This window comes from Cebus imitator, unplaced genomic scaffold (assembly GCF_001604975.1).
Source record: "Cebus imitator isolate Cc_AM_T3 unplaced genomic scaffold, Cebus_imitator-1.0 Scaffold26, whole genome shotgun sequence".
Lineage (NCBI taxonomy): Eukaryota > Metazoa > Chordata > Mammalia > Primates > Cebidae > Cebus > Cebus imitator.
In genome coordinates, this window is record NW_016107341.1 from 7,793,975 (window position 1) to 7,818,457 (window position 24,483).

General features: G+C 38.2%; 2 protein-coding genes across 16 annotated transcripts in view; both read left to right on the top strand.

Annotated features, from left to right (window-relative positions):
* Window positions 1-24,483, top strand: part of MAGI2 (membrane associated guanylate kinase, WW and PDZ domain containing 2) — a 1,433,352-nt gene that overhangs the window by 182,082 nt on the left and 1,226,787 nt on the right. The window lies entirely within an intron of this gene.
* LOC108300276 (kunitz-type protease inhibitor 2-like) lies at window positions 1,625-2,830 on the top strand. The gene has a single exon (XM_037736567.1). The coding sequence runs from the start codon at window positions 1,637-1,639 to the stop codon at window positions 2,375-2,377; it is 741 nt and encodes a 246-aa protein (XP_037592495.1). The 5' UTR covers window positions 1,625-1,636; the 3' UTR covers window positions 2,378-2,830.

The following is a 24,483-nucleotide window of genomic DNA, read 5'->3' on the forward strand; positions in this document are numbered from 1 at the left end:
ATAGGGGCTTGGTTCCTTCAGAAAGGAGTAGCTTGGCAGAGGAAGAGAATTAACCAGACCCAAATAGCTCTACACGAGGAAGACACTCAAGGTGCAAGGTGACTGGGTGTCAGGAATATAGAAATAACAGAGGGACATTTTTTTGTGAGGAGACAAGTGTGTAAAAACTCAGGAGAAGCCAAAGAATCAGGCTTCAAAAAGAGTGGGTATAGTAATAGCACACACCTTCTAGAGGAGCTGGCACTTTAGAAGGCGTTATCCCTTCACAGTGAGCAGCAAGCAGACTGAAGGAGTACTACGGAATTCAGTTGGGGACCTTTGCTAGTGCCTTGCCACTAACTTGACTCAGCCGTTCTCTGAGTGTCTGCTCAATTATTTGTTCATTATAGACTATCTCATCTCTTCCTACTCTGTTTATCTTTTTCCTGTCTCCGACTATGTCTGGAAAGTAGGGTTTTGCTACCTTATTTTATAGACGAGGGAAAAATGTTCAAAGAAATTAGGTATGATTCCCCCAAGGCCACCTAAGTAGCAGGTGGTAGGACTGAGATTCAAACAAATTCCATCTGATTCCTAAAGCAGTGCTCTTTCCTTCATAGCCCACCGTCTATAAGCAGAGGGGGTGTTCAAAATATTAAACATTTAATCTTGTTTGTTGTTAAGATTCACTAGTAATATACTGAACTATACAAGATTAATAGTGTGGTCAGTACTATGAAAGAGAAAGTGCACCAGCCCAGTTAAACAATCAAGGAGGATTTTAGCCAAGATGTGCAAGGAGAGACAATGTCACAATATTGTGATATTTGAGCCAACTCTGGTTGGTTGGCAGATTTGGAAGATTGAACCAACTCTGCCAAAACAAAAGGTGAAAGGATTTTTAAACAGTAGGGTGAGTGTGTTGGGCTGTTCTTACATTACTATGAAGAAATAGCTGAGACTGGGTAATTTATTAAAAATAGATGTAGAATTGGCTCACAGCTCTCAGGCTGTACAGGAAGCATGGCACCAGCATCTGTTTGGTTTCTGAGGAAGGTTCAGGGAGCTTTTACTTATGGCAGAAGGTGAAGCAGGAGCAGAACTATCACATGGCAAGAACAGAAGCAAAAGTGAGGGAGGTGCCACACACTTTTAAGCAACCAGATCTCACATGAACCCAGGGCAAAACCTCACTCATCACCAAGAGAATGGTGCTAAGCCATTCATGAGGGATCTGCCCCATGATCCAAACACCTCCCACTAGGCTCGCCTCCAACATTGGAGCTCACATTTCAACGTAAGATTTGGAGGGACATCCAAATCATGTAAGTAAGGTAATGGAAAAGTTCTAGAGGATGTTAGGAGGACGTTAGTCAATGTGATTGGGCTACCTGTTTTTGCCAATTGTCACTTATGAAACTCAGGCTCCTACCCTTTCACAGATACTAGGAGATAGGGACACTATCTTGTTTAATGATTGCATTTCAAATAGATGGCTCCAGGTTTTTCAGAAAGTAATTTCTGGATTGTAAAAGATTTACATCTCAAAGAGACAGTGAAAGGAGTTATAACTGCAAATTTTCTAAAGCATATGCTCTAAGAAAAGGAAGGTCAAAGGCCTATGGTGAAGAAGAAACCTGTCTCGGCGGAGCAGGCCATGGCGCAGCTGTGCGGGCCGAGGCGGGGCCAGGCGCTTCTTGCCCTGCTGGCATCACTGCTCCTCTCCGAGGTCCTAGAGGCCAACGGAGAATGCGGCATCCACGACTTTTGCCTGGCTTCGAAGGTGGTGGGCAGATGCCGGGCCTCCATGCCTAGATGGTGGTACAATGGCACTGATGGGTCCTGTCAGCTGTTTGTGTATGGGGACTGTGATGGAAACAGCAATAATCACCTGAGCAAGGAGGAGTGTCTCCAGAAATGTGCTGCTGTCACAGAGAATGCCATGGGTGACCTGGCCACCAGCAGGAATGCAGCAGATTCCTCTGTCCCAAGTGCTCCCAGAAGACAGGACTCTGATGACCACTCCAGCGATATGTTCAACTACGAAGAATACTGCACCGCCAAGGCAGTCACTGGGCCTTGCCGTGTGGCCTTCCCATGCTGGTGCTTTGACGTGGAGAGGAACTCCTGCGACAACTTCATCTATGGAGGGTGCCCGGGCAATAAGAGCAGCTACCTCTCTGAGGAGGCGTGCATGCTCCGCTGCTTCCGCAAGCAGGTGGATTCTTCCCTGCCGCTTGGCACAAAGGTGGTGGTTCTGGTGGGGCTGTTTGTGATGGTGCTGATCCTCTTTCTGGGAGCCTCCATGGTCTACCTGATTCGGGTGGTGCGGAGGAACCAGGAGCAGGCTCTGCATACCATCTGGAGCTCCGGAGACAACGAGGAGCACCTGGTGTAGAACACATACGTCCTGTCACTGCCCTGTCGCCAAGAGGACCAGGGAAGGGAGGGGAGACTATGTGTGTGCGTTTTCAAAAGAGAGCGATTGACTTGGATTTGTGCAATCATTAGGGCTGAGGTCTGTTTCTCTGGGAGGTAGGAAGCTCTTCCTGGCCTGGTGGGGATGGGTTTGCTTTGCAAGTCCTCTAGGGAGGCTCCTCCTCACATGTGTAGCCTGTGGTCTGGCGGCAGCCCTGAGTTGTTTCCTCACTGGTAGATTTCTTTCCTCCAGGTAGAGTTTTCTTTGCTTATGTTGAATTCCATGGCCCTTTTTCTCATCACAAAAGTGATGTTATAATCGTTTCTTTTGTTTGTCTGATTTTTGTGTTTTTTAAAGTGTAAACAGAAGTTTTTTATTAGCATTCCTGAAAGTAAAATGTACGAGTTTAATAAAAAGGGGCCTTCCCCTTTAAGAAAAAAAAAAAAAGGAGAGAGATCCAAGATGGCTGATCACTAGCAGCTCGGGATTGTAGCCCCCAGTGAAAGTGCAGAGAAGGAGAGGACGCCACACTTTCAGATGATTTTTTGTTGCTCACGCAGCAGGAGATTCCCAGCGGAGGAGCCCTACAGGTCGCCAGCGAGACTCTTGTGGCCAGCAAGGTGGTTTTGCCGCTGCCTTGGTGCAGCGGTTCTTGGTGCAGAGTCAGAAAAGCACCATCAATCTTAACACCCGACAGTGGCGCAGTGGGCTGCTCAGATTTTAGCGGCGGGAATCAACAAGTTGGAGGTCCACTCAGAAACCCAACTATAAAGATTGTAATTATAAAGACCACAGATGGATAAATTTATAACGAAGGGAAGAAAACAGCCTAAAAAGGTTGAGAATACCCAAAATCAGAATGCCTCTCCCTCTACAGGGGATCACAGTTCCTCATCAGCAACAGAACAAGGCCTGATGGAGAACGAGAGTGTTCCATTAACAGAAGCAGGCTTCAAAAGGTGGATGATAAGAAACTTCTGTGAATTGAAAGAACTTGTTCGAACCCAATGCAAAGAAACTAAGAACTTTTAAAAAAGGTTTGATGAAATGTTAACAAAAATACACAATTTAGAGAGGAATATAAGTGAATTAATGGAGCTGAAAAACACAACACGAGAACTTCGTGAACTATGCAAAGTTTTAACAGCCGAATCGATCAAGTAGAAGAAAAGATATCAGAAGCCGAAGACCAACTTAATGAAATAAAACAAGATGACAAGATTAGAGAAAAAAAGATAAAAAGGAACGAGCAAAATCTCCAAGAAATATGGGACTATGTGAAAAGACCTAATCTACGCTTGATAGGTGTACCTGAATATGACGAAGAGAATCAATCCAAGCTGGAAAATACGCTTCAGGATATTATTCAGGAAAACTTTCCCAACCTAGCAAGGCAGGACAATATTTAACTCCAGGTAATACAGAGAATATCACAATGATATTCCTCAGGAAGACCAACCTCAAGGCACATAATTGCCAGATTCACCAGGGTTGAAATGAAGGAGAAAATACTGAGGGCAGCCAGAGAGAAAGGTCAAGTTACCCATAAAGGGAAGCCTATCAGACTCACAGCAGATCTCTCAGCAGAAACCCTACAAGCTAGAAGAGAGTGGGGGCCAATATTCAACATCCTTAAAGAAAAGAGCTTTCAACCCAGAATTTTACATCCAGCCAAACTAAGCTTCATAAGCAAAGGAAAAATAAAATTTTTTGTGAACAAGCAAGCACTCAGAGATCTCATCACCACCAGGTCTGCTTTACAAGAGCTTCTGAAAGAACCACTACACATAGAAAGGAACAACCAGTATCAGCCTTTCTAAGAAATACCAAAAAGTAAAGATCATCAACATAATCAGAATTTACATCAGCTAATAGGCAAAACAGCCAGCTAACATTAAATGGCAGTATTAAACTCACATATGTTATTATTAATTCTAAATTTAAATCGACTAAGTTCCCCAATCTAAAGACACAGGCAGGCAAAAAAAAAAAAGCCAAAACTCGTTGGTATGCTGCATCCAGACCCATCTCACATGCAAGGATACACAAAGACTCAAAACAAAGGGATGGAGAAAGATTTACCAACCAAATGGAGAGCAAAAATAAATAAATAAATAAATAAATAAATAAAAAGCAGGAGTTGCTTTAAAGCAACAAAGATCAAAAGAAGCAAAGAAGGATATTACATAATGATAAAAGGATCAATGCAACAAGAAGAGCTAAAGATCCTAACTATATACGCACCCAATACAGGAACACCCAGATACTTAAGACTTATAAAGAGACTTAGACTCCCACACAATAATAGTGGGAGACTTCAACATCAATATTAGACAGATCAATGAGACAGAAAATTAACAATGATATCCAGGATTTGAACTCAGATCCGGAACAAGTAAACTTAATTAACATTTATAGAACTCTCCACTTTAAATACACAAAATATACACTCTTAGTACCACATCACATCTATTTACAGGTTTCAATGAAATATTGGTTGGCTGCTTGTTTGTTATTTTCTTCCCTCATTTTTTTTTATGTCTCTATTATTAAGCACAATTATAGGCATACCCATTTTTAGACTGCATTCTAGCCTGGGCAATAAAGCAACACCCCTGTTCTCTCTCCCTCTTCCTCTTTCTCTTTCTTCCTCTCCTNCAGGTCTGGCTATAGTTTATATTTATTTTGATTTTTTTAGAAACAGGGTCTTGCTATCTTGCCCAGGCTGGTCTCAAACTCCTGGCCTTAAGCAATCCTTCTGCCTCAGCTTCCCACAGTTCTAGGATTACACATGGGAGCCATTATGCCCAGTCAATATTTATTTTTAAATTGCCCCACTTGTTTTTAAACTTAATGCCAAATTTAGCTTTTTCCTAAGGTATAATATTACTGGTTTTTTGTACTGGTTATATTTCTTTCTAACTCAAAAAATAAATATAGGCTGGGTATAGTGGCTCACTCCTGTAACCTCAAGCACTTTGGGAGGCTGATGTTAGAGGATCACTTAAGCTCAGGAGGTCGAGGATGCAGTAAGCTATGATTTCACCACTGCACTCCAGCCTGGATGTCAGAGCGAGACCCTGTCAGAGCAAGTGGGCGTCATTTTTCACCTCCTACTTAGGGGAGATAAGGGCCATTGATTATGGAAGCAAATGGCCATGTCCAGGGACACATACAACCCCCCTTTTCTGGCCTTCCTCTAGTTAAATAAATCTTCCATTCAGCCTCCGTACACTCCAGATATTCTGAAACCATTACATTTTCATGTAATGTTATTCTTTCAATACAATCCATTGGTTAATCACATAGCTACTAATGACAATTCGATTTTTCTGCACTTGGGGAACAGTGACTATTAATAAATTTCAGACAATACATCCCGATCTGGGGACTAGGAAATATGGTCATGGTATACATGAGTTCACCTCTCACCAAATATCACCAATGTGCAGAATTCCTCTCTCTTTCAGCTAAGCATTAAAATCAGTTCCACTGGATCTTTATATCAGATAATGATATTAGAGCAACGAAGACCGCCTGGTACACAGTCCCATCCCAGGCACTAGGATAGAAGCCAGAGAACATAAAAGCACATTTCAGGTCCATGAAAAGTGACCTATTGCTCTGAGGAGACTCACTCTGAATTTTCTGGAAGTCAATGAACAGTGATCTGAGAGAGTCTTTCTTGTACGTGCCCTGACATCATTTTGCAGGAAAAGAAAGAAAAAAATGGGCACTGAGAACAGTCACAGAATTTAAGACAGGTTGTATCTTTGCCCTAAAATACCTGGACCAGAAACCTCTTGCTGGGAAGACAAATGGGTGGAAGTTGCAAGTTTCACTGTACTGGAAAAGTAGGTACAATATGCAGCCAATATAAGCACAACCAGTGTGCACACGGCCTACCAGTGGAGCAGAAGATGACTGGATGGCACATTCATTATTTGGGGCGGTAGACAAGGTAAGTGATTTTGCATTAATCTCTCTCTCTCTCTCTCTCACACACACACACACACATACACACACACACACACACACACACATATATATATATATATATATATATATATATATGCAAAGTGACAGGTGCCTGTAATCCCAGCTACTCAAGAGGCTGAGGCAGGAGAATCACTTGAACCCAGGAGGGAACGGTTTCAGTGATCTGAGATCACATCATTGCACTCCAGCCTGGGCAACAAGAGTGAAACTTTGTCAAAAAAAATTATAATTGTTCCAAATATTACAGCTTCTGCTCAGAATTTTACATATAATAGCTGATTACACGTTATACTTGGCACAGAAAGCTGATGAGTAGCCTGTCAATAACTTTAGATTACATACATGTATGAATTTAGCCACTTTATGACCTCTGCAAAGCCAAAATAACTTAAAAATAAGGTATTTTGTAGTTTAAAGTATGTCACTATGAGCCAGGCATGGTTGGTGGCATGCAGCTACTTGAGAGGCCGAGGTAGAGGGATGGTTGGAACCTGGAAGTTCTAGTCTGCAGTGCACCACGATTTCACCTGTGAAGAGCCACTGCATTCCATGCTGACAACAAAGTGAGAACCTGTCTCTTAAAAAACAAAAACTATCTATTTATAAATAGAGCACATCACTGGTTTAACACACAGCAAACACTAATTCGCTACATAAAATTTACTTAACAGGCCAGGCATGGTGGCTCACACCTGTAATCCCGGCACTTTGGGAGGCCAAGGCAAGCAGATCACCTGAGATCAGGAGTTTGAAACCAGCCTTGCCAAGATCACACCACTGCTCTCCAGCTTGGATGACAGAGCAAAAAAAGAAAAAAAAGAAACCTGTCTGAAGTCTAGTTCAGCTGAGGGGCATGTTAATGCATCTTGGTCAATGCCCATTGTTAAATATTTTAAGTACCAGACTGTGAGCCATTTAAGGGCAATATTTTAAATCAGATTCTTTTTTGTATCATTATAGTATGTAGTTCTGTATATATATTTTAGATGATCATCATATATGTTGAATAAATGAATACAGGCATACCTTGGACATATTGCAGAGTTGGGTCCAGATCACCACAATAAAGTGAATAGCACATTACAGTAAGTCACAATTTTTTTGTTTCCCAGTGTATATAAAAGTTATGTTTACATGGTACTGTAGTCTACTAAGTGTGCAATAGCATTATTTCTAACCAAAACCCCAATGTATGTACTTTAATTAAAAAATTTTATTGCTAAAATATGCTAACAATCATCTGAGCCTTTGGCAAGTCATAATCAATTTGCTGTTGAAGGGTCTTGCCTCCCTATTGATGGCTGCTGACTCATCAGGGTGGTAGCTGCTGAAGGGTGGGATGACTGTGGCAATTTCTTAAATAAGACAAACAATGACATTTGCTGCATCAGTTGACTCTTTCTTTCCTGATAGATTTCTCTGTGGTCAGTCATGATGTTTCGTAGCCTTTTATCTATAGTAGAACTTCTTTTGATACTGGAGTCAGTCCTCCAAACCTTGCCACCATTTTATCAACGAAGTTTATATATTATTATTATTATTTGAGACAGGGTCTCACTCTATCACCCAGGATGGAGGGCCATGTGCAATCCCAGTTCACTGCAACCTCCACCTCTTGGCTCAAGCAATCCTTCCACCTCAGCCTCCCAAGTACCTGCGACCACAGGCGTGTGCCAGCACACTGGGCTAATTTTTAAATTTTTCATAGAGATGAGGCTTTGCCATGTTGTCCAGGTTGGTCTTGAACTTCTGGGCTCAAGTAATCTGCCTGCCTTAGCCTCCCAAAGTGTTGGGATTATAGGAGTGAGCCACCGCATATTATGTTGTATTTAAATCCTTTGTTGTCATTTCAGCAGTATTCACAGCAGTTTTACAGGGGTAGATTCCATTTCAAGAAACCACTTCCTTTGCTCGTCCATAAGAAGTAATTCTTCATGTGTTCATCCATTCAAGTTTTTCATGAACTTACAGCAAATCATTCACATAACGTGTACATCTTAATTAAAAAATATTTTATTCCTAAAATTTTCTAACAGTCATCTGAACCTTCAGCAAGTCATAATTAATTTGCTGGTGGAGGGTATTGCATCATAATTGATGGCTGTCAACTGATCAGGGTGGTGGTTGCTGAGGGGTGGTGTGACTTCAGGCTCCACTTCTAAGTCTGATTCTCTTGCTATTTCTACCACATAAGCAGTGACTTCCTATACTGAAGTCTTGAACTCCTCAAAATCATCCCTGAGGATTAGAATCAACTTCTCCCAAGCACATGTTAATGTTGATATTTTAACCTCCTTCCATGAATCACACATGTTCTTAATGGTGAATCCTTTCCAGAAAGTTTTCCATTTTACTTTGCCCAGATCCACCAGAAGAATCACAGTCTTTGACAGCAGTAGCCTTACTTAATGTATTTCTCAAATAATAATACTTGAAAGTCAGAGTTACTCCTTATTCCATTGACTGCCGAATGGGTGTTAGCAGACATAAAACAACATTAATCTCCTAATATATCTCCATCAGAGCTTTTGGGTGACCAGGTGCTTTGTCAGGGAGCAGTGATATTTTGAAAGAATTCTTTTTTTTCTGAGCAGTAGGTCTCAAACAGTAGGTCTATTTAGTAAACCATGCTTTAAACAGGCATGCTGTCATCCAAGCCTTGTTTTCCACTAATAGAGCACAGATAGAGTAGATTTAGGATAATTCTTAAGGGCCCTTTGTAAAACTTTTAGAATAGTAAACGAGCACTGGGATGAGCTCTGGCTTCTACGTAAAGACACCAGCTGTGTTAGCCCCTAACAAGATAGTCAGCCTGTCCTCTGAAGCTTTGAAAGCAGACATTGACTTCTTCCTAGCTGTGAAAGTCCTAGATGACATCTTCTTCCAATAGACTATTTTTGTCTACATTGAACATCTGTTGTTTAATGTAGACACATTCATCAATGATCTTAGCTGTATCTTCTAACTTGCGGCAGCTTCACATTAGCACCTTGTACTTTTAAGTTATTGATATGGCTTATTTCCTTAAGTCTCACGAACTAACCTCTATTAGCTTCTAACTTTTCATCTTAAGCTGTCTTATCTTTCTCAGCCTTCAAAGAACTGAAGCAAGTTAGGGCCTTGCTTTGGATTAGGCTTTGGCTTAGGAGAATGTTGTGGCTGGTTTGATCTATCCAGACAACTAATACTTTCTCCGTATTAGCAAAAAGGCTGTTTTGACTTGCTATCATTCATGTGTTCACTGGAGTAGCACTTTAAATTTTCTTCGAGAACTTTTCTTTGGAATTCATGATTTGGCTGTTTGCTACAAGAGGGCTAGTTTTTGGACTATCTCATCATTAGTCATGCCATCTTTACTACTTTTCTTAATCATTTCTATTTTTTTGATTTAATGTGAGAGTCTTGTGAATCTTTCACTTCAACACTTAGAGGCTATTGTAGGTTATTAGTTGTCCAAATTTCACTGTCATTATGTCTCAGAGAATAGGGAGGCCTGAGAAGAAAGAGAGAGCGAGGAAGAAACAGCTCGTCAGTGGAACAGTTAGAACACGTACAGCATTTATCCATTCAGTTCACTGTATCACATGGGCATGGTTCATGGTGCCCCATAATGATTACAGTAGTAACATCGAAGATCGCTGATCATGGATCACAATAACAGATATAATAATAATGAAGAAGTTTGAAATATCATGAGAATTACCAAAGTGTGACACAGAGACACAAAGTGATCACGTTGGAAAAATGGCGATAGACTTGCCTGACATCGTGTTGCCAGGATCTTCAATTTGTAAAATACACAAATATCTGCAAAGTAGCAATAAAGTGAAACACAGTAACACAAACTATGCCTGTAAATAAAGAATGTGTTTTAGTTTTAGCATAATTCTATTGGATGCCAACAATGATTGAAAATATGTATATGTATATGGATTCCTGTTTGTAATGATGCCATTTTGCATTTAGCTGCCCGTGAACCACAGCCATATTTCCTAATCTGGTTCCTCATGGAAAACTGTGTGCTTCAATTGCTTCCCTGTGAGGAGGAGGATGTTGTTCCAGGATCTAATCAATTTGAAAACTCTTAGAGTTTCACTTTTCTTATTAGCATTTGAAAAGCTTGGAGAAGTCCTGAAGTAAGGAATCAAGTTTATTTAACTTTGTAAAGCCTGCAGAATAACTCTGTGTGTGTGTGTGTGTGTGTGTGTGTGTGTGTGCATGCACTAATAGTAACTGTTTCTCACTTTTTCCCATGTAAAAGAAAATCCACTGACTTACTGTGGCTCAAGTGTTCAAAATAACACAGTTTGGGAAATACAGAACTCAATAAAACCCCCCCCCGTGGTGAAATTGTGACTTAACTTTTACTGAGTACTAACTAGGCATTTTGCTGAGCCGTCTGAGTTGTGATGTGACATGATTAATAGTATTAATATTTGCCTTTCTTTATTGGAGGAATCGAGGCCTGCAGTGCTTGGGTAAATGACTTAGATTACACAGTATTAAGCATCAGACCTGTGATTCAAATTCCCATCTTTCTTATAAGCTTCAGTGTTCAAGCATTCTGCATTGGTATTAAAAAATATGGTCTGGTTGGGCACAGTGGCTCACACCTGTAATCCTCGCACTTTGGAGGCCGAGGTGAGTGGATTACCTGAGGTCAATATTCAAGAAATCAAGACCAACCTGGTCAACATGATGAAACACCATCTCTTAAAAAAAAATTACAAAAGTTATCTGGGCATGATGGTGGGTGCCTGTAATCCCAGCTACTTGGAAGGCTGAGGTGGGAGAATCACTTGAACCCAAGAGGTAGAGTTTGCAGTGAGCTGAGATCCTACTACTGCATACTCCAGCCTGGGCAACCGAGTGAGACTCTGTCTCAAAAAAAAAAAAAAAAAAAAAGAGAAGTCTCTCATCAGCAGCATTTGCATCACCTAGGAAACTTCAGAAAATTTTTATGCCAAACCCAGTTAGAATCAGAAACTCTGAAGTACAGATTCAAAGGATGTAATCTGTGTTTTACCAGGCCTTCCAGGTAGAGTTGCCAGATAAAATAGTGGATGCTCATTTAAATTTGAATGTCAGATAAACAATAAATTTTTTTCAGTATAACTGTGTTCAAACTATTTCATGAGACATACTTTTTAAACAGTGATTCATTGCTTGACTGACACTCAAATTTAAGTGAGTGCCCCATATTTTTGGTGGCTAACTCTGGTTACCCTACCTCCAGGTGGTGAGTCTCATGTGCATCAAGGTTGAGGACCATGGCACCCCAGGATGATGACTTCTTTTGAACTGCATTTACTCCTATGTTCAATTGGTTGAACCAGGGAAAGTTGTTGTTGTTGTGTTTTGTTTTAATAAGTAGTTTTTCTATTAGTGCCATAATTATCTCAAGAGTAGATAGTAATAAACAAATATCAGAACACATTTCCTAAAAGAAACAGGTTTCAAAATGCCTAATAGAGCATTGCATTAGGGCCACACGGATGGCATTTGTGACTGTGGAGCACTGGGGAGAACAGAAATTTGGGGACAAGGCGATAAAGTGAGGCATACTCTAACAAAGGTTCTGCTTTTCTTCCATAAAGCAGAACTTCCAAACAACAACAACAACAGACAAACAACCCACCATCTATCATGTATTTATTATGAAGGAAATAAACAGCAACACAATTTCGGAAACAGTTCTGACCACAAAATGGCCAGGTCCAGGTTGATCAGTGAAAACCCAGTTAAGCTTCACTCCACTTTGCAACCATTCAATTTTTCAGCCTCTTGAAATAAGTTGCAGAAAACGCCTGAAGCGAGAGAAACTTTATACATTTCTATCTTACTTATTTCCTCTTGAATCTTCTTATAAAGAACAAACATATCTCTGGGCCGAGAAAATTGTTTCCCAGAATGTGGGGAACCTTATACTAAGATAATAAGGATTTCTTATATAAGGATAAGTTAGTAAGCTCCAGGATCTAAGTTAGAGATTCAGTACTAATTTTCTGTGGCTAATTGACTACATGTCTTTGAAAGACGTATTGCAGGATTCAAAACTTTCTTTCTGGCATACTAACTGAAGGGTAATTTAAGAACAAAACAAAGAAAAAAGGCACCCCCACATACGACTCTGTTATCTTGGTAAGACTAATTTTTTTTTTTTTTTTTTTTTTTTGAGACAGAGTTTCACTCATGTTACCCAGGCTGGAGTGCAATGGCACGATCTCGGCTCACTGCAACCTCCGCCTCCTGGGTTCAGGCAATTCTCCTGCCTCAGCCTCCTGAGTAGCTGGAATTACAGGCACGCACCACCATGCCCAGCTAATGTTTTGTATTTTTAATAGAGACGGGGTTTCACCATGTTGACCAGGATGGTCTCGATCTCTTGACCTCGTGATCCACCCGCCTCGGCCTCCCAAAGTGCTGGGATTACAGGCGTGAGCCACCGCGCCCGGCCGGTAAGACTAATTTTTCCTGCAGAATGAGAGATATGTTTAACTGAATTCAGCCAAAAGCATATTTGCTGAATTGGCTTGCCTGAGCTAAGTGTCATGGTGAAAACTCTTACCTAGTATTTAACCACAAAACCTCTAGAAATTTGGAAAAAGAACTTTAATATAGAGACCAACACTACTGAAGAAATAGAGCTAGGCCGGAGTTAGTGCTTAGTACTTTTCTTGCTGTTTTGTGAAGGAAAATTAACGAATAGATATCTTCTGGTATGTATTATAATTACTCTTGAATTCGAGTGGTGGCAGTTTAGCAGAAAATGTAAGGTGGAGGAATAGGATATTGTGAAGTAACTCTTAATTAGCTAGATTATTTGAACTAAAACCATATTTTGTTTAAGTCACAGCATACATAGTATTAGATTAACACATATCTTTATTTAAACTTATAGAAAGCCTAAAAATTATTCATAACCATAGAGTATATTTTAACACTGATTATTTCTCAGAAATCATAACTTTAAATTGATACTGTTGTTTAAAAGGACTCAGTGCATTGCATTGTTTCTGCTTTGGGAACAATATTATCATTAGTAAAATCATAGTCGCTGATATTAAATGGATACAAGTTCAGTGAACTATTAAAGATTAAAGCAGAAAATCTTTACTGTGGCATTAAGTCAATCCATAGTTTCAGAATTCATTATGCTAAGCGTTCTAGTAATTAAAGAGCACTTAAATGAAACACATGAAGGTAAATTAAAACTGAATTTCACAAGCTGAAGCTAGTAATGGCATCCTAATAGAGATATACATAAAATACATTCCACCAAAGATTGTTCCATTTAGTTGCCATGTAATTGAATACAGAAATTACTGGTGCCACCTATTGGTCAAAGAGAATTCCAACAGCTGTTTAACACAGGTACTAATCAGAGATTTCACTACAAACTAATGGGTTTCATAAAGTGAATATATCAGTGTTATTTCCTGGTGTTGAAATTATACTTAAGTTTTAATACATACATTTTAAGTGATATATAAAATGATTATGAAAGCATTTGCTAACTTTAAAAACCAGGGATAATCATTCATAAAAATGATTTTTGTACATATAATTTTAAACCACAACTCAGTATTTTTGTGTAAATTACCATGCAATAAGCCTAGATATTTTAAACCGGTGTGGTTCTCATTAAAATGTTCAAAAAAACATTCCAGTCAATGACTCCACCTCAAACTAATTAAATCAGAATCCTTTGAGGATTGCAGTGGGGAGAGTTTGTGAGGGGGCAGTCATCAGTGTATCTTTTTGGAAATACTCGAGATACTTTTAACAAAGAGTCAAGGTTGTTAATCACATTTTTGAAACCAACAACTTAATATAAAAATCTGGTTTCTCATCAATAAAAACGACGGAGGGGTGGGGTGACAATCTTTAAAATCTCTTTTTTTTGCCTCTATTATCCAATAGTTTTCACACACACACACAAATCACTCATACCATAGCAGGCATCCTGCAGACATATTTTTTTCCCTTATGATCCCTAGCATAGGAAAATAAATCACCCACATTAAAAAAATTCTTTAAGTCAAGAAAAAAATATAAAATTGTTTTTATAAGGTTATGTAAACTAACCTGGCTTTCTGAAAGCTATGTTGTTGAAAGCCTTTATAAAGCCTTTATAAAGGCAGAACACAAAGCAAGCTTATTCCGATTATTTCCTAAGTGTCAGAGGTGCCAGATTTACAGCCTCAGAGGCTTAAGTCCATTACCCACCAAACGATGTGCTAATGGAGTTCTATGGTACCTCATTCACCAAATGCTAGTCATAAAATGTTCATATAAAACATGGTCTCTAGACTCCAGAAGCTGACAGTCCATGAGGGAAGATGAACTTGACATATATGTGATGGTGCAGAATGCCGTATGATTGTGTTTTCAGAATGTAGAACCATCAATATGTGCTGTCTGGAGCTCAGAGGAGATTGAAATCCATGAAGCCTAGCTTAATCAAGGGAACCCTAGGAAGGGAGTTAGCAACTACCAGCACAGCACTGTTAGGTGAGGCTGCATAGCATTTTAGAAAGTCCAGAGACTGGAATCAAAGAGAGCCATAAGTTGGGTGTTGGGATCTGTGAAGACACAGAAGAAACAGTAAAGGAAATAGGGGAGTCATTAGAAAGGGATGAAGAAAAAAAAAATGCCAAGGTAGTGTAATGTTATTAAAACAAACCAAGGAAGAACAGTTTCAAAACAGTGAATTAGTGATGTCAAATGTAGCTAAAATAAAAGTGAAAGTGGTATGAAGAACAAAGAGAATGAAATGAGGACAAGTCACAGAGTAGAATATTATAGAATAATATAGACTAATGCTATAAGGGGTTATGGGGATATTTATTCTTATCCTAGTTTAAAAAACAACAATAACAACAACAACTAAGCCTCAGAGATATATGATTCTCCCTGGACCACACAGCTAGCTAATTAGTGGCAGAGATCCTGGCATGTGTTACTGATGAGTATCAAATAAAGATGTATATGTATGTTACATGTGTGATACTTGGAGTCATTCTTCTGAAAATTTCCTCTACAGGGTTCTGTCTTATTCATCTTTGTATCCCCTATCATACCTAAAAAGGAAGTGGATAATCAATAAGTACTGAAATATTAAATGATTGAGAAAAGTCCTAATCATAATTGATGATCACAGATTGCTGCAATCTTAGCCAATAGTATCATTCTCTGGAATGACTTCTCTCAGTTAGGAAATTGATCATCTAAACAAGGTAAATATGTAATCACCCAACAGTTTTGTCTGGCCCACTACACAGACAAAACAAGTTCTCTGAGACTCTGGCATTGGAGAAAAGGAGTTTGACTCAAGGCTGACCATGCCACACAGAAGACAGAGTTATTATTCAAATCAGTCTCCCCAAAGGCTCAGAGGTTAGGATGTTTATGGACAATTTAATGGGTGGGGGCTACAGAATGTGTGCTGCTGACTGGTTGAAGATGAATTCTTCAGGGTGTGGAAAATGGTTTTCATATGCTGACTCCTTCTCTGGGTGGGGCCACAGGACTGGTTGAGTCATGCATCATGGGCCCACAGGGGTCTATTGGTTGCTAGAAAGTCTGAAAAAAATCTCTAAAAATGTCTTAGGTTTTACAGTAGTGATGCTATTTATAGGAGCAACTGGGGAACTCCCAAACCTTGTGACTTTGGGCCACATGACTCCTGAGCAGTCAGGGATTATAGAAACTATAGAAATTTATCAGCGTTCAGCCCCTTCCTATAATCTTATTATTGTGGCCTTTCATTAGTCTTACAAAGCTGTTTTCAGCAAGTAGGGGGTTATTTTTTAGGGAAGAGCTATTATCATTCTTGCTTTTAAGTTAAACTATAAACTAAATTTCTGCTAAAGTTAGCTTGGTCTATAGCCAGCAATAACCAAAAGCAGCTTGGACATCAGAAGCAAGATGGGGTCAACTATGTCACGTTTCTCTTACTGTTATAATTTTGCCATGGCAGTTCCATAAACATTATAATCAATATACATAGCACCAAAGGCATTTTATGCCTCATTGTTAAATATTATTAGTTTTGTACTTCACTCACATTGATTTTTATTTTGAAAAGGTAATAAACCTGACGTATATGTTCATTTTATTATTTATTTTTATTTTTTTCAAACATTGAGCACTTAGTAAATAAACCAAGAGCCTTGGACCTGAGAAATTCTTAGCCTGGCAGAAGATACAGGCATTTCAGTCTTCTACCCTGAAATTCTAAGCAACCCATATTTCATCAAAATGATAGAAATAAGCAGCTATATGAGAATCCAATTTTGTTATAACTCTTACACCCATAATAACTCTTACTTATTGCTCTTTTATTTTAAAAAAGTTAGTTCCACTAGGGATCGAGTTACTCCGCTAAGTGTCTTTAAAATGTGGTTTGCTAAGTGATCATTTCTATCTTGGTAGGACTTCAATTAAGCTATTCTCAAAAAGCAGAGAGAACTGCTAACAATGCCGCTCTTTAGTGTATTTCCTGTCTGCTTTCTTGTATTGTAAATTCAGATCCCAGCTGGGGATTTGACTTCCAATAAAATCTTATTGAAATTTGCTTTTCCTCCCCTGTCTCATCAACTCCACCATTTCCCTTGATTGCGGGAATGACATGGGGAAGAGCATTTTGAAAACAATGTGAAATGTGTTTAAGTGCTTTTTAAACAAGGCATTATTTCATGCGTAGTTGAAACTCTCAGGGAGCTAACAGAGCTAATAATGACCTTCTACTGTCATCATCTAACCTGTGCCCCATGTCACAGTGTTGAGGCAGAGGCCAGCACAGCAACCCCCTGTGAAATTAGCTGGTAGGTTATTTCTTTCTGTTTTTGACAGTTTAAATATTCTGCCAGATCTAACCTCAGGCACTTGCCATACAGAAATTCAGAGCCCCCAAAAGACTACAAATACTGAGCTGATCCACTGAGATTAAAGGGAGACATTGACATGATCCAAAAGAAGCTAAAATGTCTCTAGTATACTTCAGTCTGTGGTTTCTATTTAAAACGTTAAAGTCCCAAATTAAAAATTATTTAATGTCACATTCTCCGTGATGCTGGGACAATTGTTATGAGTAATATGGTTTTGAAGGCTAGCTTACTTTGAAACATGTTAAAAGTTAGCATTTCCAACGCTAGGAAAGCTGCATATTTACAAATAGCAGCTAAGAAAAAGCATGAAGATTCGTAATACTTCGCCAATGCCTTTGGCCCGTTACAATAAAAAGACATTAAATTATATCAGTTCTGTTTATTAGATTATATTTATGATGATGGTCAGTGTATAATTCTGAGTTGTTACTATTATTTTGCTTTGTTTTATTTTCATACATAGCATTTCCATTGTTGAGCCTCAGATAACAATATCCCAAAGTATGGCGTTTTAGTGTGCTGAGTGTTTTGAACTACAGAAAATTAAAAGGCCCTAGAAGCAGCTGCAGAATGGAGAACTTTAACCTTCTCCCGCTTCTACCTCCAAGCACAGGACCGAACTCCGTCTCTGAAGTTCTCTTATCTGAAGCTTCTCCAGAAGGAGTACAATGGCCTTCAGTCACCTCTCTGAAATATCATTGACCAGAGGAGATTAAATTCATTTTGTAGGAAGGAACACTGAAGAATGCCACCACACCTAGACTTTTTCAGAAGCTATTGTCTGTCCTCCAGTCCCATTAAATTTCCAAAGAAAATCATTTACAAATTATTCTCTGCCTATTAAATTCTCCTAAAAATCATTTACTACCCCTAAGCTCCACTGTGCACCACGTGGGGTCAGGATCCTGGCTCCTGCAATACCAGCCACTGGCAATGTTTATTCATGCCACTCCATCCTCCAGCTCTGGAGATACATCAGTTTGTTACTGCATGAAGTACTGAGGGAGGGAGTTAGAGATATGAGTGTTAATAGATAAATAAATCTGCAAAAACAAAATAAAAAAATATTTTTCATTTTTCACTTTGTTAAATTCTCTCTGTAATTATTGTTAATAAGTAAAATTGCCACAAAGTATTTTCAGCCTACAAAATAGCACTACATAGGAAACACTGTTTAAAATCAGACTAGAATAAAATTAGTTAAGAAAAGCAGAAACATAGCTGTGAACAGATCTCAGGTTAGGACTTTAGGAAGCTTAGATGAATTAACTCCTCAGCATATGATGATGTCCTTCTTAGTGTCTGCCTTTCCCCATCACCCAGTGCCAACAACTCAGCACCCAGGCAGTGCCCCACCATGAGAGCTTCTTTAATTTTAAAAAATCTAATTGAAAACTTCCTGTAGCATGCAATATAACATTATTTAAAACATAACATTCAAGACTATAGTTTTGTATTCTTATAGTACGTATGATCATATGCATATTTATATAAGCACATACACTATCAAGTGTAAAAGAATAAAATATGTATAAGTATATATACATATGGACATTCACACAAACACTAAAAAAATGAAAGCACTATAAGAAAATTTAATATACCATATATTAATAATGATTTTGTTCAGGTAATGGTGGATGGGTTTTACATCACTTTTTGAATTTTTTTGTGTATTCTATAGTAGGTATTTATTGGGAAGAGGTAGTGTAATATAGCAGCACAGAGCAGTGGTTCTGAAACTTTCATGTATATTACAACTACCTAGACACCTTGTTAAGACTGATTATTGCACTCAGGGCCCACCCCAAATCTCTGGTTCAAGAAGTTTGGAATCTGAATGAGAATTTGCATTTTTAAAAGTTCTCAGATGATGATGGTGCTGCTGATCTTGAGCCAAACTTTGAGAACCAGTGGTTCAGAGCATGAGTTTTGTGTTTAGTTGTGGAACTTCAGATAAATAATTGCTATGATCTGGATTGTTATTATTTGTCTGCTCTAAACCGCCTGTTGACATTTGATCCCCAATGTTGGAGGCAGAGCCTAGTGGGAGGTGGTTGGGTCATGGGGATAAATTTCTCACGAACTAATGTCCTCACAGGAGGGCCAGTGACTTCTCACTTAGTTCTTTTGATAACTAATTGTTAAAAACAGCCTGGCACCCCACCCTCTCTCTGTCTCTCTCACTTCCTCCCTTCCCATGTGACATTTGCACACTGGCTCCCCTTAATCTTCTGCCATGAGTGGAAGCAGCCTGAAGCCCTCACTAGATGCTCAGCTAGGTACTAATGTCTGACTGTTTCCTGATGTTAGAATCATGAGTCAAATACACTTTTTATCTTTATAAATCACCCACTCTTAGGAATTCCTTTATAGCACCAGAAAACTGACTGAAATAGTAATCTAATCTCCTTTAGCTCTTAAATATTTTTTATAGAAATAAAAAGTGAAATACTTATCCCAGAGATATGTTGGCAGATTAATTAATATAGGGCTTATAAAACTTACGTGTGTAGTAAGCTTATGCTTATTAGGCAATATAATAAGTTATATGCCTGTTTAATAATCAGATAATACAAATAATAGTTTTTTAAAAAGAAATGAGCAGTAAAATAAAGTTCACCTGACTTTGTCCTAGCGTCCAGAATCTTCACAAAGTAAATCATTTCCTACCAGAAAAACCCAACAATTTGAGTTAATTGTTGAATGTAATAGTTCATCTATAACCAAAAGCATTTTGTTTCTCAAAAACCTGTGCTAGGAGATTCATAGAATATAGATCTGTACTGTCTAAAACAACAGCCACAAGCCACGGTTGCTTAATGAGCATTTGGGATGTGGGTAGCGTGCACTGGGGTGTTCTGTGGGTATAATATGCACGCTGGATTTTAAAGACTAAGGATGAACAAAGAATACCAGGGATATTCTCAACATTTTCTATTTTTTTTTTTTTATTTTTAAAAATGTGGTGGCTTCTTGGAATTTTTAAATCACAAATATAGGACTCTCATTTTATTTCTGCTATAGGCCTTAAAGTAAAAGTAAGACTGGAGATTAAAAATAAGATTGGAAGTCAGGGTCTCAATACTAGAAACACTCTCACATGTGGTTTTTTGTTATTGTTGCTTTTTTAGTATTTGTTTTCTAAACTAAATGAGTAAATTTCTAAACACAAAATATCAATATAATTTCCTACATCTTATATGTCTGCTATACCATTAATTTTTATTTGTTTTTCAGATATAATAAGTCTTAGTATTGTCCCAAGGTATCAGTGAAAAAGAAAGCAGCATATATTTTTCTTGGGCAGTCCATTCAAGAGTTCAATACATTTGTCCTTTTATACCTCAGAGACCTTATATCACTGTTCCAAAGGTTAAGTATGTGCACTCCACCCAAGAGTCTTATGCTTGCAGTGCAGAATAAATATATGGAAGTAATGACACATAAAAGAATTTTTCTTAAGGAGAATTTGCATTTGGTGGTAGGAGGCTTATGATGTTTGAATTTGAACAAGACTTTGTAAACACTTGTTAACTTGAAGGCTCTGTATTTCAACAATGTATAGAGAGATTATTTTAGTTATTAGCTCTGGTCCTGGTGCCATTGGGAAACCAGGATGTGAATACAGACTCCATCACTGCCATTTCTATTTACCTCTAGGCAACTAAGAGTAACTGTTGGCTTTAATGTTAAATAGGACTAATTGTAGTGCCTACCTCAGATGGCTCTGTGAAGGTTGAAGATTACATGATAAAGTAAATGTGAAGCATTTAGCACAGTGCCTTATCATAGGAGGTCCTCCATAAACCTTATTAAGAATTAAATGTTACAGAGAAGGTTTCATAGGGTATTGACGTACATTAAGCTATGTGGTTGTTTTGTTGTGGTGGTTATTGTTGTTGTTTTTATGTCAATGATATTTTGACATATATCATTGACATATATCATTTACATAAACTTTAAGTGCCACCCAAATCATATTGCTGTCTATTTCTGATCAAGCTTGGAAATTACCAAGATATGATAATATATAAGCCAAGCACAAAAGAATTTGGGAACTCCATTAAAATGCTACATCAATTGCAGACAGGAATCACAGAAATTTATGACTTGGTAACCATAGGGAAAAAATGGGTTAATACTTACTTAATTTGAGAAGGCACCTCTCAACCCTTATAAAACATACTAGCATGTTAGTGTGATGATATTTTGTCTTTTAAAAGTATTTGAAAGTTGATCGTAGGTTATTAATGTGCTGACTTCATACAACAGTGTATGTATTTTCTAGCACCACACTGTGTGCTTTGCCCAGAACTCTGTTGTATGGGTCACATAACTCATAGTGAGGTTAGTCGTATCCTTCATGTATCCTACCCAGGTCTAGCAACTAACTTTGTAATGTGGTCATTCTTTCCATCTATTCTTTTGCTTCAGCCAAAAAAGTAACAGAAAGAATCCCCTTTTAATACCTTTTTACTTATTTTCTCATTGTGATTTTAATATGTTCACAAGTAAATCATAAACTGTTAGTCCTTACAAGTAGATTAATTAGCTCAAAAATTTTACCTCTGCAGATGACAGACCCTCAAATCACGACCTTTAAGTTTCATATCTTTGGCTTTCCATGTGGAGTCAATGGAGATGAGTGCACAGGCAAGTAGAATTAGCAGAATGCTTTCTAGACTTTTTAGCTATGTGTATTTTATGCACAAATTCAAAGAAGAAGAGAATTAGGCTCTATGGTTTGTCCTAAACTTTGAGCCTAGTGTCTCACATCTCTCTCTCTGGCTCACAGAAATAGATTGAATGCTAGGTCCCCTAAAATGTCACCAAAATAATCTTAAATAAAACAAAACTGAGTTTATTGCTTCCTATGGCATAGGACATTTACTACCTCAACAGAGTCTTAGCACCTAAGAGAAGGCAGGGCAAAGTAAAAATATTTAGAGATAAATAAAGGTTTGTGAATCTGGTTTACAGACAGGTATTTCAAAGAAGGGGATTTTTAAGGATGGGATAAGACTAATGATATAATCATTGAAGATAGATAAATGCCACCAGGAGAGAATTTCTTAGGGGGTTTTATGGAATACACAGTCACTTGATACTATATTTGCAAGTTAAGAAGTAGGTGGTTCATTGATAGGGGTTTTCATAAAGTTTCTGAAATGAACAACTAAGTTATTTGCAACTTTTATCTATTGGGGTAAGAGTTTCTCAGAATAGTAAAGTTATGTTGATGAAGACAGCGGAATAGTAAAGTCATAATGTAGACAATAAATGGTGCAGGTATGGATGATTTGGGTTCTTAAGTGATGATAAGTGATATGAATGTAGTAAGATAAGAAAACTTTAAATTGTGTTGTGTGTAGATGTTTTAGCTTTAACTGGGAAAATCTTCATTGTTTCATTGACCCAATATCTAGAAAATGTGAGGCTAAGTTTAGTAATAAAGGAAATGGAGGGGAATAGAGGAATACAAATTTTGTGTACATGCTTGTGCTTGTGCGTGGAGATGGGTAGAAAGATTACCTAAAGTGGTCAGAGGGAGGTGACTGAGAAGGTGGCATTTGAGCAACTTGAAGAAAATGGCAAAAAGCCCTCACGTGAAGCCTGTCCTTTGAGGAAGAGGATTTGACTTCCCATCTACTAACCTGAGATTTGAGCTATGTGATTTGCTTTAACCAATATAACGTAAGCAGAGATTTTGGTATCATTTGCTATTGCAGCAAAACTGATTCAAGCAATATGTGAGGCAAGCGCTTTCCAGTTGAAACAGGGGAGTGCCAAGGTTGTAGGCCAGGGGAAACCCTGGTGTGTTAGAGGGATGTCAAGGGACAATAATTTGAACCACAATGAAAGAAGACATGAATGTAAGAAGTGAGAGAGTCTACTAGATATTGAGAAACAATTCTTCCTATTCATTCCAGGTTCTTAGGCTTCCTTTTGTTGTTTATTAACCTCTGTGATTTTGACAGTTCTATACTGAAAAAATGACCATATTTTGAGTTATAGCATGTAAGCACCCATTTGAATGCTCATGACTCTTCTCTTGAGTTATTTAATTCTCTCATTAGTTGTTTCACTTTTACCTGTTTATTGTTTGTTTTCCAGTGTAGAATATAAGCAATTTAAAGAGAAGGGCTGTATCTTAACCATATTTGTACCTCTAGTAAAGCCTGGCATAGTGAATACCATACATTCAATTAGTACCAGTTAAGTTATCTCTTATCTGAAATGCTTGGGACCAGCAGTGTTTCAAATGTTAGATTTTTTTCATATTTTGAAATATTTTGAAATACATAATGAGGTATCTTGGGGATGAGACCCAAGTCTAAACATGAGATTTACTTATGTTTCATATAAATCTTATATGCGTAGCCTGAAGGTAATTATATACAATAATTTAAATGCTTTTGTGCATGAAATAAAGTTTTGACTTTGTTTTGACGTAACCCATCACATGAGGTCGGGTATGGAATTTTTCACTTGTAGCATCATGTCAATGTTCAAAAATTTTTGGATTTTAGAGCATTTTGGAAATGCTCTAAAATCAAAATTTTCAGATTAGGAATGCTCAACCTGTATCTGTAGAATTTGCAGATTCCTATCTTCTTGTAGCTCTATCATAACTTCTTATTGAAGATAAAGTTCTTAGGTCATAAATGTACTATACTTATTTATTATTTTTGAGATGGGGATCTCACTGTCACCAGGCTGGGGTGCAATGCCATGATCTCAACTCACTACAACCTTGATCTCCGGGGCTTAAGTGATCCTCCCATCTTAGCTTCCCAAGTAGCTGGGACCACAGAAGAGTACCACCATGCAAAATTAATTTATTTTGTATTTTTTGGTAGAGACAGGGTTTTGCCATATTGTCCAGGCTGGTGTCAAACTCCTGAGTTCAAGCAATCCACCTGTCTCAGCTTCTCAAAGTGCTGGGTTTATAGGCTTGAGTCACCATGCCCAGACTTGTACTGCACTTGTAAATAATTGAAAATTATTTACAAGCGTTTCATATTTAATTACCTTTGTATTGTCAGTATGATATCTTGTTAATAATCAAACACATTGGAATCAACCACATTGGATTCTGACCAATTCTAATTTGACCAACATAGTCAAGAATACAATTTTCCTATAAAGTGCCATGCAGCTCTGAAATTCTTTTTTTTTTTTTTTTTTTTG

Coding starts and splice junctions, on each gene's coding strand:
- LOC108300276 (XM_037736567.1), top strand. CDS start 1,637: ATGGCGCAGCTGTGCGGGCCGAGGCGGGGCCAGGCGCTTCTTGCCCTG.